This window comes from Solanum tuberosum, unplaced genomic scaffold (genome assembly GCF_000226075.1).
Source record: "Solanum tuberosum cultivar DM 1-3 516 R44 unplaced genomic scaffold, SolTub_3.0 scf00010, whole genome shotgun sequence".
In the NCBI taxonomy this organism is placed as follows: Eukaryota; Viridiplantae; Streptophyta; class Magnoliopsida; order Solanales; family Solanaceae; genus Solanum; species Solanum tuberosum.
The window spans coordinates 556,853-574,940 of NW_006238936.1; the positions used below are offsets into that span (position 1 = coordinate 556,853).

At 32.9% G+C, this 18,088-nt stretch overlaps 3 protein-coding genes across 4 annotated transcripts in view; all 3 read left to right on the forward strand.

The window, feature by feature from the left end:
* The first annotated feature begins 4,655 nt into the window (after positions 1–4,655).
* Positions 4,656–9,808, forward strand: LOC102603663 (glutamine synthetase, chloroplastic-like). The gene is given in 14 exon segments (NM_001288248.1): positions 4,656–4,677; positions 5,764–6,034; positions 6,199–6,238; positions 6,340–6,443; positions 6,583–6,631; positions 6,732–6,838; positions 7,455–7,542; positions 7,675–7,803; positions 7,896–7,970; positions 8,271–8,324; positions 8,416–8,453; positions 8,776–8,935; positions 9,024–9,084; positions 9,402–9,808. Coding segments are annotated over 13 exon segments (1,299 nt in total). The 5' UTR covers positions 4,656–4,677; positions 5,764–5,780; the 3' UTR covers positions 9,542–9,808.
* A 157-nt stretch (positions 9,809–9,965) lies between these two features.
* LOC102603997 (uncharacterized) lies at positions 9,966–11,751 on the forward strand. Its single transcript, XM_006339360.2, has 4 exons — positions 9,966–10,551; positions 10,694–10,913; positions 11,262–11,307; positions 11,445–11,751. The coding sequence occupies exons 1-4, from the start codon at positions 10,425–10,427 to the stop codon at positions 11,544–11,546; spliced, it is 495 nt and encodes a 164-aa protein (XP_006339422.1). The 5' UTR covers positions 9,966–10,424; the 3' UTR covers positions 11,547–11,751.
* A 1,278-nt stretch (positions 11,752–13,029) lies between these two features.
* LOC102604333 (protein ABCI12, chloroplastic) overlaps positions 13,030–18,088 on the forward strand; it is a 9,301-nt gene continuing 4,242 nt past the window's right edge. For both annotated transcript variants that reach the window (XR_366640.2, XM_006339361.2), the window contains exons 1-6: positions 13,030–13,457; positions 14,487–14,603; positions 14,754–14,990; positions 15,569–15,733; positions 15,896–15,971; positions 16,377–16,441. Coding sequence is in view for 1 of the 2 variants with exons in the window: in XM_006339361.2 (XP_006339423.1) it covers positions 13,113–13,457; positions 14,487–14,603; positions 14,754–14,990; positions 15,569–15,733; positions 15,896–15,971; positions 16,377–16,441 (1,005 nt within the window). In the remaining variant the exon portion in view is untranslated. The remainder of the gene's footprint in view (positions 13,458–14,486; positions 14,604–14,753; positions 14,991–15,568; positions 15,734–15,895; positions 15,972–16,376; positions 16,442–18,088) is intronic.

Genomic DNA, 18,088 nt, shown 5'->3' on the forward strand with positions numbered 1-18,088 from the left:
TGAAAGTTTAGTATCGCAACAGCAAATCCGACCAAAGTTGGGGTATTTTTCAGACCCTTATCCCAAATAATTACTTAGTATATATTTTTATTTTTCTCCAAAGTAACAGATTTTCGAGCTAACTCAATTTTTAAAGGTTATATAGCTTAAAAGGTGAGAATTGATCACGTCATATTAAAGAGAAGAGGGAAAAATTACATAAGGTAAATATGTCTTTTACACACATATATATATATATTATACATAATTATACATATTTATAGTTCAAAAAAATTACACTACATAGCAATATTTAGGATTTGATAACAATACTACATAGAAATTGATTTTGATCTTTATTCTCTGAGGTGGAAGCATAAATTGAACTCTATCACACTAATGGTTGTTGATACAGCCTATATTGCACATGAATACCAGTGATGCACTCAAATACATTAATATAGATTGAATATATAAGGAACAAATACATTTGGTATAATTGTATTCGTTGAGAGTTGAGACAATTGATAGAATTGTAAATTTGTTGATACAACTTGATATAATTGTATTCGTTGATGCACTTGATACAAAGTGAATACACAAGCAACATATACACTTGCTATTCGTTATCACAAATTGTATTTGTTGATACAATATGATATACCTTGATATAATTGTATTCGTTTATATTTGTTACACTTGGTACAATTGTATTTGTTGATACAAATCAATTGTATTCGTGATACAAATAAATTGCATTTCTATGATACAATGAACACACCATGTATTCATTCTCTCTCTCCTCCTTATAATACATAGCTATGAATTGTAATCAAACAAACTATAACTATTAATATCTAATTAAGTTCAAATTGTAGTCATTTTTAAAGTTATTCATTAAAGAGACCCCACATTCCTTAAAGGGCCGATACGAGTCTCTTCACCCCTTTCAGACCCAAAACTAGATAATTGATGTGTGGACATTTACAAGCCCGTAACGATCAATCTAATATAAGGATCAAACATTGGAATAAGAATGGTGATGGAGACCATGCCACATTAACAGAGACAATAGTCAATCTAAACTCAGCCCCAAGAGCTAATTGAATTAAGAATTATTCGAACCATATTAAAAATATCACGTATCCCTTAAAGATCTGAGGGATATCCAACTTTCCACATTTGACCCTCAAAGGAAAATCCAACAAGAAAAAAAGTTTTGAGCTTTTATGCCAATATTTGAATTATAAATTGTAGAAAAATAGAATCTAGAGTTGTTATTTAAATAGAGGCGACTATAAAGATTAATTCCTTTATCATATAAATGTAGAGTCAATGAATTTAATAATATCAATTGTTCTCTTTTGTACTAATTACTATTATTACTTCATTCTTATAGTATACTAATTATACTGACGCTGGATGTTGATACCAATAATTGCAAACATGGCACATATTTTTATCGCTAAATTATTAATTGATTAAAATGATGATATCATCTTAATTTATAACTTGACCAGAACAAATTAATATTCTTAAAATATAAATATCATATACAAATAAGATTTTACAAGTAATATTTATTACCATTCACAAGTCCACTCGAATCTAAAAAATTAAAAGGGAGAGCCCGCATAAAGTTTTTAATAATCAAGATGAATAAATATGTCCTTAATAAATCTGTAAATTCTTGAAAGTGGAGATTAAAAAAGGAAAGTTTCAAAAATATACAACCTAACAAAAATTTTACGATACGTAACTTAATATACAATATTATATCTGAAAAAAACATTATACCTAATGTGTAGACTTATATAAAGTATATCATAATATATAAAAGATACGCTTATACACAAATATAGACTAAATTCGATATAATATTTTACAGTGAACTAAATATTTTCTTCAACGTAAGCATAATTTTCCTATTATTAATTCAAAAATCGATTAGGGAAAACAACTTCTGACTTTTTCACAAGATTTTTGAACTATTATAAATGTTTGACCAAAATTAAACAAAAAGACAGATAATGATACAAGCAATAGTGTTAAATAATTAATGACTGATTAAGCTACTAATACAAAATAATAAAATAATTGATTAATTTATTCAAACTCTTGTCCTTATTTGACTTTGAAGAATATCAATTGTTCATGATTGAAGGGGAGAATTGATTTTTAATATAGAACTAGGGATGTAAATGATTTTTATCCATAATTAAATAAACACATAAATAAAAAATTTCAAGTATTTAAACTTTTTTTTGTTCATTTTATTGCCTTTTGTAACCATATAACATTGGGGGATATCCCAAATTCTAAAGTGTTTGAGTAAAAAATAACTGTCAATTTTCGATTGGACATACTTATTAAGAAAATAATAATTGACATAGTAATTTTACTATTTTACCTCTATTAATTGATAGAATTCCAAAATTAATTTACTCATTAAAGAGGATCTACCTTTTTCAAAAATATTACTAACTCTCTAAATAAATTAAAGATATAATAGGCAAAATATATATATATTTTTTTTAATTTATCAAAAATAATAAGTAAAAACAGACAAATAAACGAATCAAAATTAAAATCAAACAAATAAAAAGGTAACATGGGAGTACCTAAAGTAACTCCGCAAATACCCCAAAAAGGAAAATAAAGCAATGAGATTTTTTTCCAAGATTTGAAATTGTAAGAAAAAGGAACTAGATTTGTACCATATCTCTTAATCACAAGATTTTAGGACCCGATATATGTTTTTTTTAATCTTTTTCCCCGACCTATATGACACGTAGAATTCGGATAGTGAATTAAATTTTTTATATAATTTTTAAATATTTTAAATTGTTATTATTGTGAATTTTAATACTTGTTACATAATTTTTAAATGATATATACTACTCTTTTGTCCCAATTTACTTGGTAATGGTAGATTTTTATATATTTTAAAAATATTTAAAGTTATTAATTATTATAATTTATAATACTTTTAATATAATTTTCAAATGTATGACAAATTAAAAAGAAACGCAAGATAAATAAATTGAAATTGAGAGAATACTAAAGTGGGGCCCACATTTTAAATATTAGAAGTTGTTAATTATAAAATATAACATATTATTTTAAATTGTCGATTATTATAGTTTATAGTACTTTTAGTATAATTTTTAAATATATAATAATTTTTTTTTTAAAAAATAAATTAAAAAATTAAAAATGAGAGAATATTAAAGGGGCCCCCACACATTTCCAGAAAATCACCTTGGCCAAGACTTGACCTGAAACCTCTTATAGTATATACTAGTAGCTCAGATAAAATGTGAAATGAATAGCAGTAGCTAGTTGGACCTTATTAAGAAAAATAATTTGAAAATCAAACAGACCAAATAAAAAAAAAGGACCTCCTACACAATAATTGAAGCTTTAACCACAAGGCAAAGAAATAACTTTGTTCATAAACTATCAAAACAAAAATCATGAAACAAGTAGGTGAAGAAATATAATCGCTGGTTCTTATATAGGAGAATATCAAATTAAGAAAAAAGGAATATATGGTGTTTTGAAAAATTAATGTGTATATGCAAATCTTATTACTATCTTGTGAAGATAACAATGTTGACCCTCGATTTAAGTAAAATATTTCAAATCAGGTATTAAAAAGGAAATACAGTAGTAAAGAACCCATGATAAATAGATCAAAGATTAGTAGCAACAATAAATAATAAAATAATTGAGTCAAATAAAATAATAAATAATAAGTAATAAAAATCGAAGAATTAAATAATAGAAGAGTTAATAATACTTAATAGAAAATTAGATAATATTCGATTATTTATTAACTTTGTATCCCCATTCTTAACTTTCATACTCTTTTATGTACTATAAAAAGTTATTATGTCTGAGAAATACTTGTAAGTTTTTACCCCTTTTTTATTTTATTATTATTATTATTCTCATTTCTTTAAGTCCTCTTGAATTAAAAAAAAAAAAATTAAAAGGAAGAACTTCCAAAAAGTTTTTTTTATAATAAAGAATATATAATTAATTATTAGTATTAATTAAGAAGCCGATCAGGGAAAACAACTTTTTACCTTTTCCCAAAACTTTTGAAGTAGATCATCATCAATGTCTGACCAAAATTAAACAAACATAAATAATGACAAAAGCCAGAGTATTAAATAATTAAATAGACTGATTAGTTTACTTAAAAAAAGATTAATTTATTCAAATCTTGTCTTTATTTGATCTCTCAAGACATCAGAGATTATAGTGCAGTAGATGAGACTATTCATTTTTTAATTAGACGTTTTAGTTTTAAGTTTTCAGCATAAAACGGCTTTAGTGACAATGTTTCTTTTGAATGAATCATATGACTTATACAACACGAATGTGAATTAGTCGAACTCCGATGCCGAAACGAAAAAAAGATTAGAGAAGAAAATGCCTTATCTTAAATGATAGGGGAAACATAGAAGTCACTGAATCTGGTAGGAGGTGACCTTATTCAAACTAAAAACTATTTTCCGCCACTCAACAGACACCCCTATCTAGTATGGAAAAGCCAAGAAACTTGCCATGTCCACTCAATTTTGTTACCTTTAAAATTAGACTTCCTCAAAATAATTTTTTGTTACTCACCCATCTTCATCTTCTTCTCTCACTTCTCTCAACAACATCTTTTCTGCATTGTCCACTTAGGTATGTAACTCATTTTCTACTAACAAGGTCTGTTTTTTTTCTAAGCATTGATGACTGAAATGTGTGGTTTCATGCAAAATAATGCTGTTTGTAAGTTTGGGTTTGTGGGGTTTTTAGTTTCTTGAGTATTGATTGCTGATAACAAAATGCGTGGATCAGTGTGGGGTTTTATTCACTGTTATTTCAAGATTTCATCTTTAAGACCTAAATTGAATCTCAAGTTACTATCTTTTTTTTGTTCTTTCTGGTGTTGTGACCTTTGCATTATATGGATAAACTGCTACTGATGTTAGAGTCATCATGTTAGTAGTCTTTGTTATCTGCTCTGTGAGATTTAAGGTCTGCCTACACGTAAACCCCACTTGTGGGATTACAGTGGGAATGTTGTTGTTGTGGTACAATGGAGAATAACTCTAGTGGGAGGGTATTTAAGTTATGGTAGAAATGACATTTTCTTCCTTGAATGTATCACTCGACTGCATCCTTAACTTAGATTTAGATTGCAATATGATCATCGTTCTGTTACATACTATTTCTTGATTCTAGAAGAGATCTTGGTTCGATATAGGGCCGAGTGGTATGGTTCATTACTCATTTCTTAGTTGAAGTTTAACAGTTAATCCATTTCTCATTATTCTCCTAGTTCCTTGCCTTCGTTTCCTGTTATTTACCTGTGTTGTTTCTGGGGCTTTAGTTATCGCATTATTTGGCTGTTATTACTCTTACTTTTCTCTGTATGATATTGAATGTTTTCCCTATTATGTGCTATGTCCTCTTTGATTCTATATTTTGCTTGTCTAATTGCTTTGATATGCATTACTTGACCCGAGGGTCTTTTGGAAACATCCTCTCTACCTCCACAAGGTAGGGGTAAGGTCTGCGTGCACTCTACCCTCCCCAAACTCTACCTGTGAGATTACACTAGTATGTTGTTGTTATCCATTAATGGCATGAAAATAAGATGACTTAAAAGTGAAGTGTAAAATCCTGATAATTAGTATATCTGATGAGCATCTTAATCTGATGGAATTTTTAACTCTTAATTTGGTGATAAAGTTCCTTGTTTTGTTATTCAAACTTTTACAGTTGGTTAGGAGGTGAACATGGCTCAGATTCTGGCTCCATCTGCACAATGGCAGATGAGAATGACAAAGAGCTCAACAGATGCTAGTCCCTTGACTTCAAAGATGTGGAGCTCTGTGGTGCTGAAGCAGAACAAAAGACTTGCTGTTAAAAGCTCTGCCAAATTTAGAGTTTTTGCCCTCCAGTCTGACAATGGCACCGTGAACAGAATGGAACAGCTGCTAAACTTGGACGTAACTCCATACACTGATAAGATCATTGCTGAATATATTTGGTATATTATTCTTTGCTATACGCATCTCATACTGTTTTCTCAACATTGTCACTTGAAGATTTGTAGATCGTGTCTGTTATTTCTTCACTTTCACTACCTTTGCTACATGCCTACATCTAGTTCTTTATGGATAGACTAACCTTATTACATTTCCTTCAAAACAGGATCGGGGGGACTGGAATTGACGTGCGCAGTAAATCAAGGGTACATAATGCTGCTTCTCTAATTAACCAACAAAAGTTTAGGAAACTGAATTTGGATTATCTCATGTATTTTCTCTTAATTGCTTCCCTTTGAATTTTCAGACTATTTCAAAACCAGTCAAGGATGCTTCTGAGCTCCCAAAGTGGAACTACGATGGATCAAGTACTGGACAAGCACCTGGAGAAGACAGTGAAGTCATTCTATAGTAAGATCAGCAACTGAATTTTTTTCTTTTCTTTTCGAAGAATTTTCTTCTGTTTCTTTTATTCCTTATTTTATTTTAAAAAAAATTCTTCCTTTCATTTTTCCCCGTTCTAAAGCTAACCTTGATCATTTAACCTCAGTCCTCAGGCAATATTCAAAGACCCTTTCCGTGGTGGTAACAACATCTTGGTGAGTTGTTTAGTAAACAATACTGATTCATGATGTTTTACTGAATCTTTAATCTCATTGGTTTTAAGTTTGGCACTATTGTTTGTCTAAATTGAAACAGGTTATCTGTGATACCTACACACCAGCTGGAGAGCCAATTCCTACAAACAAACGCCATAAAGCTGCTCAAATTTTTAGCGACCCAAAAGTTGCATCTCAAGTTCCATGGTAACTTTAAATTCGTCTGCCTCACTTTTCTAGTTTTATGTACTGTGTGTCTATTCTTCGGCATTATTTTGTTGAGGTCTCTAAAACCAAGAGAACACCAACTGTTCCCTTTGAATAATCCAAAATAAAATAAAATATGCTTATAGTTCATTTATTATGTAAAACCTCATCAACAAACTTCTAGGAAAATGAATTTAGTAAGACATTGTGTTTCCTCGCAAATAAATGCTAAGCTGTAAAGCCTGCTTCTTATACTCTTTAACAACAACAACAACAACAATATACCTGGTGTAATTCCAAAAGTGCGGTCTGGGAAGGGTAGTGTATACACAGACTCTACCCCTACAAGGTAGGGAGGTTGTTTCGGATAGACCCTCGGCAACATTTAAAACCTGTTTCTTATACTCTTTTAACTGTTCCGGTAAAAGAACTCTCTTTTTGCTGTTGGATGATAACATGGTGAAACAATCATTTCTTGATGTTAGCAAGATCCTTTTTTCTCTCCCGGAAAATGGGATCAAAAGAGTATATGTTGTTATTTGGTGTCATTTTGCTTCCCAGTTTTTGAATTTTAATATCACATTGCTAATGTTGTCTAGCACTTGGTGTTGACTAGGTTTGGAATAGAACAAGAGTACACCTTACTCCAGCCAAATGTAAACTGGCCCTTAGGTTGGCCTGTTGGAGGCTACCCTGGACCTCAGGTAATTGTTTTACACAAAAGAATGGTACACAGCTCAAAAATCATCCAGCACAAATGCAATCTTAATGATGCTGTAAAATCTGTTCAATTTAATTAACTGTCGGACATCTATTTATCTTTGTGGAAACTTTAGGGTCCTTACTACTGTGGTGCTGGAGTGGAAAAGTCATTTGGCCGAGATATATCAGATGCTCACTACAAGGCTTGCCTGTATGCTGGAATTAACATTAGTGGTACTAACGGAGAGGTTATGCCAGGACAGGTACCATTTCCATCACTTCTCTTTCTAGTACAATAAATTCACTGTCACTTATAGTACTCTAATTGGAGGATCAACTTAATTGTTTGTTTCAGTGGGAATTTCAAGTAGGTCCTAGTGTTGGAATTGAAGGTGGAGATCATATCTGGTGTGCTAGATACCTCCTCGAGGTAATTTATCTTCCCAAATCTGCATAAATGTCCTTTGCAGGTAAGGGCATCTGCCAAGCATATCATCCTAATTCAACTAACAATACTTGAATACCTAATCAACTCAGCTCCAGGTCCCGGCTGTGGGAATGAAGGAAATATTTTTCTAGTGGCATGAAATGAGCGACTTATTACCTAAATTAGTTCCTTTGACTGTTGCTGTGGTTTATGTCCTTCTATATTTGAAGTGGTTGCGAACTAAGAAATCAGGTTACTCATTCTTCTTCTTTTTTTTTTTTTTTTCATTCCCTGACCTAACAGAGAATTACTGAACAAGCAGGAGTTGTCCTCTCACTCGATCCAAAACCAATTGAGGTGATCTAAAATTCTTTATGATTTTTTTGTTATTCAAATTAAGTACAATTATGAAACTCCATTTTTTCTTCTCTGGTCCTGGTATTCACAGGGTGACTGGAACGGTGCAGGATGCCACACTAACTACAGGTAGCTCCTTTTTTTCAAGAGAGAAACTAGGAATCTTAAAGATAAAATTTTGGATATGAATCTGTTAAGACCGAAATCACTTGCTCAATATGTGGTAGTTGCTACAGCTACGAATTAGTTGCAAGTGACTTTTACGATTCATCATTTTGTTTCATGGTTTTTCTTTCCCCAAGTTCTTGTTTCTCTGTTTAACCGTCCCCCCTCTCCGATTTTCATTTTTCCAATTTAGCAATTTTGTTTTCTGGAAACCAATGTATGGCTTCCATAGTAAAACTCCTTTGAAGGATTCACTTACTAGGTATTCATGGTTTGTTGTTTGCAGTACACTGAGTATGAGAGAAGAGGGAGGCTTTGAAGTGATAAAGAAAGCAATTCTTAATCTATCCCTTCGCCACAAGGAACATATAAGTGCTTATGGAGAAGGAAATGAGAGAAGGTTGACCGGAAAGCATGAAACTGCTAGTATTGACCAATTTTCATGGGTATGCCTGCTGCTGATCTTTCCTTCATTTGGACATAAATAGTGTGTACCAACTATCCTCATTCCTGCTTGATTTTCTAAATATGCAGGGAGTTGCTAACCGTGGTTGCTCAATCCGTGTGGGGCGTGACACTGAGAAGGAAGGCAAGGGTAAGTTTCTGCTTTATTAGTGGAGTAACATTAGTATCCTTTAGTTTTCTGTGCAATGATGAAAAATGTAGCTTATTTTGCGGACCACTTTTATCAACATACATTTAGCATACAAAGAAAGTTAAAATACTGGATCTCAAAATAAAAAGAGATGAATTAACTCTTTTCTTAACAGTTATCCATGATCCATGTATCACTGTTTCTCATGGCCTTTTAAAGAATTTGCAACTATTTAGCTAAACACTTTGGCCTTGGCATTGATGGTCCTTCTGATGCTGTTATTTCTCCTTTTTTGTTTCTGGGGTTGGTGGATGCAGGTTATTTGGAAGACCGCCGCCCAGCTTCAAACATGGACCCCTATGTTGTGACCGCATTACTTGCCGAAACTACTATACTGTGGGAGCCAACCCTTGAGGCTGAAGCTCTTGCTGCCCAAAAGATCTCATTGAAGGTTTAGAGTATTTGAGGGGAAATTGTTTTCATCATAATCCTCTTAGAGTTATGAGATAAGTGCTGAAGCTTGTACCTTGTTGAGATTCCCTTATTTGGGAAATTCTTGTAAAGGAATCAAAATTTACCAGTTCATCCTAGAAAGAGGTTCCTTAAGACATGAGACTACTTTGGAGTTGAGGTGTAATTGTTGGACTACTTTGAACATCTTTACCTTTCTTTTCTCCAGATGAATCCATTTCTCTGAAATTCCAATTGGTGTGATTTTTCCGAATTAAATCTTTGAACACATAATCAGTCATGTACACTTACAGTTTCAAACTAGCTAGTTAAGTTACTTATATGATATTATCTTCTGTCTGCTATGTTCAAGCTCAGGTTCTTTAGAGAATTCATCATAATAGTTTATTTCATGTTGGCCATCAATCTGCCACGACTCTCGTCCTTTATCTGGATTTAAACTTGGTTGCTTTCCAACATATACATATTCATGTTACATGGACTTGTATAAATGTATCCAGCATGCCATTTTCCAGAACTTTGTACTTGATGTGCAAAGTAAATGAAGACTTCAAGTGAATAAAAGATGCATAATCTCATGTACAAGCTTGCCTTTCTTTTCTTTAGAATATTTATTAAATACCTTTTACATCTGTGTGAAGCCAAAGTGATTCCTTTCCCCTATCAGAATGCTACTGATAAATTAGTCCAAGAGATTCTTTTCATTTCTTTGGAGAAAAAGCTACAAGCTGTCAATGTTGTCTGGATAAAGAATGGAACAATCATGGCTTTATATACATATATGCATTCAGTATTGAAATCACAAAAAGGATTTTGATTCAATAAAATTTCCCTCCTTTGCTTTTTGTCAAAGCTAAACTTGTCAGGCCATGGCGTCAGGGGCAGGCAAATCAGCAGCCTTTATGCTTTTGGTTCTTAATGTTTTCCTTTACTTCATTGTTGCTGTAGTTTCTGGTTGGGCTGTCAATCATGCCATAGAGAGATCCGAAGCAACAGGTAATTTCATCGATCCTTTCTCTTCTTCTTTTTTTGTCATTCAGAGCACTGTCCTGTCAAGGTAGAAGTTGTTTCCACAACATGTTTTACATGAAAAAGGCGTCGCGTTGATGATTTTTAATGTGATGAAAAATATTTGCAGCATCAAGTCTGTCAATCCCAGCTAAGATCTTTCCTATATACTTTCCTTTTGGGAATATGGCAACTGGTTTTCTCATCATATTTTCACTTATTGCTGGAGTTGTGGGCTTCATTTCCTCACTCACTGGAATTCACAATGTGATACAATGGAATGCACCAAATTTACATGCAGCTGCTTCCTCTTCTCTCACCACTTGGCTACTCACTTTACTTGCTATGGGGTAAATATTACTTCCTCTGTTCTTTTTTACCTGTCACAATTTCCTTTTTGAGAGTCATACGATATGGACTTTGACTAACATTTTACGATGTATTTTCTCATCATATTGATATGAAAAAGAATTGCAATTTATGGTACTTTTCATATTCTTTCACTAGCTTTGAAAGTTGAGTGAAATTGACTCTAGAAAAACGCAACGTAACAACTAAAGCGGAGAGGGAGTACCACTTTCATATGTCATTTATATATATATTTTTTTATTTGATAATTATACATGACATAAAAATTTCAGAGTAAGAAAAAACAAAAAGAAATGTGATTCTTTTTAATTTTATGTTTGTGATTGCAGGTTGGCTTGTAAGGAGATTAATAAGGGGTGGAGTGACTCAAACTTGGTAAGTTTTTCATATACCTTTTTTTAGTCAGAAGAAAGTAAACAAGAGGCGGAGTCAATATTTGAGTCGCTGATTCTATATTCGGGTGAATCGAAAAATTTAGTTGCAATTTAATTATTTTTTACTATGTTTTGTAGAGGACCTTGGAGACCATGTTGGTAATATTAGGTGGTACACAAATGTTTTGCACTGTTGCAATTCATGCTGGAATTGAAGATGTTATTACACGAGAGGTTTAAGAAGAGGAAGAATTTGAGAATTTTTACAATTTATTAATGTACCATAAATAATTTTTATTTCTTTCCCCATCATTTCACTAAGTTTTAAGTTTTAAGTTTTAATGTGTGTGTGTAATATATATTAAATTCGTTTTTTGTGGTTGTCTTTTTCTTGATGGACTTTGTAAAGATGTGATATGTACAGTCTACAGAACTTTGTTATTTGCTAGTTTTCTCCCTCTTTCATTTAAAAAAAAATAGTCTAGTTTGACTTAAAATGGAGTTTTAAAAAAAAAAAAATTAATTTTGTGGTTCTAAATTAAAGTTATGTCAAATATATCAAAATGTCTTTTAATCTTGTGGCTTTAAACATGCCACGTGAAAAATAGAAGTTAAATGGTTGCCAAAAAAAGAAATTGGTCATTCTTTTTGAAACAGACCAAAAAAAAAAACTAAATCATTCTTTTTGAGACGGAGAAAATACTATTTTTCGGTGAAATATTATCAGGGGTGTTCTTTTTGGAATGATGTTAGAATAATTGCGAAGCACGAACAATGAATTATACATTTTAATAAGAATTGTTGAACTTGCCACTAAAAGAATCACCTCAAATAGAATTTTAAATTTCTCATAAATAAAGTACTCCCTCTGTCCTGATTTACTTGTTCATTTTTTATTTGACACATTTATTAAGAAAATAATAATTGATATAGTGAATTTATTATTTTACTTCTATTAATTAATAAAATTTTAAAATCAATTTACTCATTAAAGAGGTTCTTCCTCCTTTAAAAATATGAACTCTCTAAATAAATTAAGAATATAAAATATTATCTTTTCTTAATTTATCAAAAATGATAAAATAAAAAGGGACAAGTGAAAAATTAAAATTGGAGAAATAAAAAGGATCAAAAGGAGTATTTTTCATCAATTAAATATTCCTGGTATGCGTGTCAAATCTTTTTCGTATTGTGGAAATTTGTCAAGAGAAGAGCCATTGAAATTTACATTTAATTCCTAATTTATCTCTATCACTAATTATAGTTATTTTTATTATATTTTTCAAAACATTATATCAATTATATTCAAATGATGATATTTAAAATTATCATTCTATTTATAATTTCTTAAGAAGTGTGTAAAGTTAATAATGAACAAGTATTGTTAGACAGAGGGAGTATCAAATTATAAACGCATAATACATAAATATGACTTTTGACTTATTTCAATTGATATTTATATCCTTTAATATTGGGTGTGTTACAAATAGATACTTAAATTTAGATAAAATTGAACTGGTAAATACACACCTTCTATGTGACATAAAACACGTACAACGTTACGTCGAACACAAATTATCACGAAGAACGCCATATATTATAATTTATTTATTCAATTTTATACAAATTTGAATACGTAGTCGTGCACATCCAAATATAAAAGACATAAATATAAGCAAAAGCAAATTAAAAATCACATTTATACCCCCATAAAACATTCCAATTGGACACAAAAGGAAGAAAAAATAAATTACAATTTCCTTTCATTCACATCCCTGTAATCTCTCCTTCCTCATCACATCACCCATGTATGCTAATTTCCTCCACAACTACCCAACTCTAACACCAACACTTTCTTCAATCCATGCCTTCACACCTAAGAATCACTTCACTCCAAATCAAAGAACAGAGCCCCTTTTCCTGCATCTTCAACCAAAAAAATCAAGAATCATTATCAATTGTGCAGCAAATAGGGATGGTGTTAAGGGTGCAGTGAACTGGGCAGAAATTCTTGATAAATGGTCGCCAAAAAAGTTTCTTGGAGCTGATAAACTATTTAGAGCTATATCTGGAGCAACTTCTAGCCCCATTGCACAGTACATACCTGCTCCATTCACTTTTGTGCACTCTGTTGATCCAAGAATCAAATTGGTATAAAAATTTGTCTTTTTTGAGGTTTTTAGTGTGAAAAGTGTTGAACTTGTTTAATTTGATTATTGGGAGTTTTCAGTTTTTATGGGTTGTTTCTGAAGTGTACAATATGGTTCAGTAATTGGGGTTTCTTATTTAGCTTTGTATGTCCATGGGTTGTTTCTGATTGTATTGGATGGTTCAATAATTGGGATTGCTTGATTAGCTGTGCTAATGATTAAATACCATAAAAGGAAAATGTTAATTTTAGTTCATCAGAGCAGGTTGTGAATAATGTTATACATGTTTTTTTCACTATGCTAAGTGGATTAATAGAGCTGGGTTTTGTGAACTATGCTGTTCGTAGAGATAGGAGTGAGGAAAAGAGCTCTTTCTTCCATTTTGAGATCTTGCTTTGATGTCTTTAAAATGCGTTTCTCGGTATTATCAATTGAATTTATATAATCTCAGTTGTAAGTGAACCCTGATCATGGGAATCCTAATATCAGTTTTTTTTTTAATAAGTTATCTAAGGTTTTTAGCCGACTCCAACTTGTTTGAGAGTGAGACACAATTGTGGTTGTAATGAAAATTTCTACAAATACTTGCACTAATTTCAGATTTTTTTATTGTTATTTGCTTGCGAGGGTGTGTAATCGAAAAGGGCTTAACATTCTACTGAGGAAGTTAATTAAGAAATGTGACGGAGATAGGTTGGTGGTCAAGGGGTTAATATAATTGCTTGATAGACAATGGGGTCATCTTTTGCTGCAGGAAGTGGATGGAGTATATCCCTTCTGAAGCTGCATGTCTTGCCCATAGCATAATGGAATATTTATAATCAGCACTGCTTAAGTATTGTGGCATCTATTGTCCACGAGTTCTACAAGCATTATGCTTGGCATTTATTGCTTTCTTCTTCACTAAGAGAGGTCACGTTAGAGTGTTAAAAGAAAGGTTGTTTTATTCTGTTTCTTTCATTCACGATGTCATCTGTTCTGTAGTTAAAGACTGATTTTACTTTGGATCCCCCATTTCTTGGTTATGCAGGCATGGCTCTTTACTCTGGTTATTTTACCGGCAAAATCAAATGTAGTCATACGTTTGTCATTGGTTGCGTACTTAGCTATACTATCTATTTTGGTCCAGCCTTCACAAGTGTGGAAGGTAAGTTTGGCCGTGAATCTTAATGAGTTTCATGCTTCCAGTTGTTTTTCTTCTATTTCTGATGACTTGTGGGGTATTTGCCTTGTTTGTTTCACTACAAATTTTCCAATGCTTGAGAGTTCCCTTGACGATTGTCTAATATGGTTACAGGATCAACTCGGGAGAGTCACACTGCTGTCCGGGATCTTATTTATAATGCTGGGCCTAAGTACTGACAGTGCACCTTCCCTTATCTCTTCAAGAGCTCCCCCACCTTCAATGATGGGATTACCATCTTTTCCTGCATCTTTGGAAGGTTATAAATATGTAATCTTGAAGCTGGGTCCATTACAACTCACCAGAAAAGGCTTATCAACCGCTACTACATCAGCATGTTTAACCTTCACTGTGAGTAGTGACTTGCCATTTGTTGTTGAGTTGACATAGCAAACTAGTTCTGTATTCCTTCTAGCAGCATCAAGGTACACTTTTCAAATGAAAACAAATGGTTGCTTTCTTAATCATCTAAATAAGTGGTTGCTTTTTCATCTAGTTAATGTGAACTAGTTTCAGTCAGTTAATGTTTAAGGTCAAACTTGAAGATCTTCCACCTTTAATCTAACATTCTTTAATGCAGCTTTAAGAAGAAAAATAGAGTCTGGCTATTCTGTTTAAGTCAACTTGTCTAAAATTCAGAATTTGTTGACTCTTTTGAATTGCTTGGTGAAGTCATTGGGAATCTTAAAAGTAATATAAACCTATGGACCGAACTATTTGAGAGGTGAATTTTCTGGATTTGAGAAAGCTGTACAAGGAATTGACAATGAAAGAGATTCATTCCTGAATATCGCATTATCCCCTCTGGACTCCAATATTCTGCTCTCTTCTGAACTTAAGGAAACAATCAACGTCAAGTGCCTGCAGGCTTGTTTGAATTTAACTCTCAGTAACACTCTGATTCTAAATTTGTTCTTGTTTGATTAAAGATCTTCCAAAGTGCAAGTGTATTCCTATCAACCACAACACCGGAGCAGATAGCTTTTGCCTTGCGGTGGTTTATATCCCCTTTGGCCAACCTTGGTGTCCCTGTTGCTGAAGTTATCCTTACTCTCCTGCTCTCCTTGAGATTTATCAATCTTGTGTTTGATGAGGTGAGTAACTGTTATTCTTTGTATTAAATTCAATAGAGGTGGAGTTATCATTATGTAGAATGCACTGATTATAGTCGGCAATAATTTGAAAATTCTTCACAAGAAAAAGAAAAAAGGGAACTGTTTTAAAATTCTGATTCTTTTTGGTAATAATTCTGGCAGGTCCGAAATGTTGCTCTTGGTATTGTATCTCGTAGGATTAATTGGCAGCAGATGACAATGTTGGAGACGATAGATGGTTAGTGTATCATTGAAGAGAACCTATTTCATTGCATTTTAAAATTGTGTGATTCACTGATAACACTTCTCTTCAAAGATCTTCTGTTGGTGAAGAGTTTTCTTTAGTGCACTCCAATTGAGTTAGTCGGTTACTATGTTAATACTATACACAGAAGATAACAAGATCTCCTAATAGTTCAACTCTTTTCCCTAACTATATAAATTGCCTTGCAAATGATGAAGTACAAATGATGCTGTTCCAGTGTTGTTACCGTTTCTCAACTACAGAAAAAATGTCTGCTTCATGCTGACCAAATGTTGTTCCATTCTTAATTTTGTGAAACCCTCATCTTTTCCCTACTGTTATTTTATCCTAAAGTTATTGCTTTCTGCTCTCTAAGATACTGAATTTGATCTCTTGCAGTTTTCTTCACATATATTCGTCGGATATTCAGAAATATTTTTGTTCATGCAGAGCAGATATCTCAGGTGTGATTTATAACATGATGTCTTATTTTAGCATTTATCTAGCTGATCCTTCTCTGTGTGTTTTGGGTTTTTGTTTGGCTTCAAGTAGGTGTGTCTTTCCTCTCTCTCTCTCTCTGTATTCTACAAGAGATCAGTCAATGTTAAATGTTTCATTCTGCACTGTACAAATATGAAAGTATAGTTAAAAAAATAAAACAAACAAATATCAGTATGTGGAATGGGACATACTTCATAGTGAAATGTGAAGCAACATTATGAGTTGAATTGTGGACATTTTATGGTGGTCGGACCATCAATACCAGCAACAATTTATTGAAACTGAATTATGAGTGCTTAAGCTGCTTAGAGTCCTAGAAACAGGTTTGCACTCTAGTCATTGTTAAGAGGCTAGAACAAAATAATGTGATTCCAATACCCTTTGGGGTGGTCCAATGGTTTGGGCTTGGGACTTCCATGTTGGAGGTCTCAAGTTCGAAACCCCTTGCTAGCGAAAGCAAGAGGTTTGCCTTCCGGGTCGAGCTCGTCGCACCGGGCTTGCCTAGTGTGGGTTACCTCTCCTATGTGGTTTGCGAGCTATTGCATAGGAGCGGAGGTTTTACCACCCTGCTGCGGGTTTCCCTTATCATAAAATAATGTGATTCCAATTCATATACTTTGCAAGCCCCACAAAATCAGATCTTTTTAATGTCTAATGGATATGAATTAACTGGGGACGTGTAGATCTAATTGTGAGAAATATATGGGAAAAATAATATTGAATTGTGTGTCTAAATAGTTACATTGAGACCCTATTTATAGACACTACATTGGAATCCTTTTCCAACTAGGATTCATATTCTTATTCCTATTCCTATTCCTATTCTAAGTAGGAAATTCTTATTTCTATTCTAACACTCCCCCTCAAGCTGGTGCATACAAATCATATGTACCTAGCTTGTTACAGATGTAATTAATACGAGGACATGTGAGGGACTTGGTGAAGATATCTGCAAGCTGATCATTTGACTTCACAAATTTCGTAACAATATCTCCCGAGAGTATCTTTTCTCTGACAAAGTGACAGTCAATCTCAATGTGCTTAGTCCTTTCATGAAACACTGGATTTGATGCGATATGAAGAGCCGCTTGATTATCACACACAAGTTCCATCTGATCAATTTTGCCAAATTTTAGTTCTCCCAGCAACTGTTTGATCCAAACTAGCTCACAAGTTGCTGTCGCCATTGCTCGATATTCTGATTCTGCACTAGATCGAGCAACCACATTCTGTTTCTTACTCTTCCACGACACCAAATTACCTCCTACTAAAACGCAATATCCGGATGTCGAACGTCTATCAGAGGGTGATCCTGCCCAATCAGCGTCTGTATATCCAATGATATGCTCATGGCCTTGATCCTCAAAGAGTAGTCCTTTACCGGGAGCTGACTTTATATATCGCAGAATACGAACAACTGCTTCCCAATGACTATCACAAGGGGAAGTCATAAACTGACTTACAACACTCACAGGAAAAGAGATGTCAGGTCTAGTCACTGTGAGATAATTCAACTTTCCAACAAGCCGTCTATACCTTTCAGGATTACTAACCATGTTAAATTAGGTCTTAGGCCTAACTCACACCCCAAAAGCTAGCTCAAAGGGAGG

Coding starts and splice junctions, on each gene's coding strand:
- LOC102603997 (XM_006339360.2), top strand. CDS start 10,425: ATGGCGTCAGGGGCAGGCAAATCAGCAGCCTTTATGCTTTTGGTTCTT. Junction 10,552..10,693: donor AGAGAGATCCGAAGCAACAG/GTAATTTCATCG, acceptor AAATATTTGCAG/CATCAAGTCTGTCAATCCCA. Junction 11,308..11,444: donor GGTGGAGTGACTCAAACTTG/GTAAGTTTTTCA, acceptor TATGTTTTGTAG/AGGACCTTGGAGACCATGTT.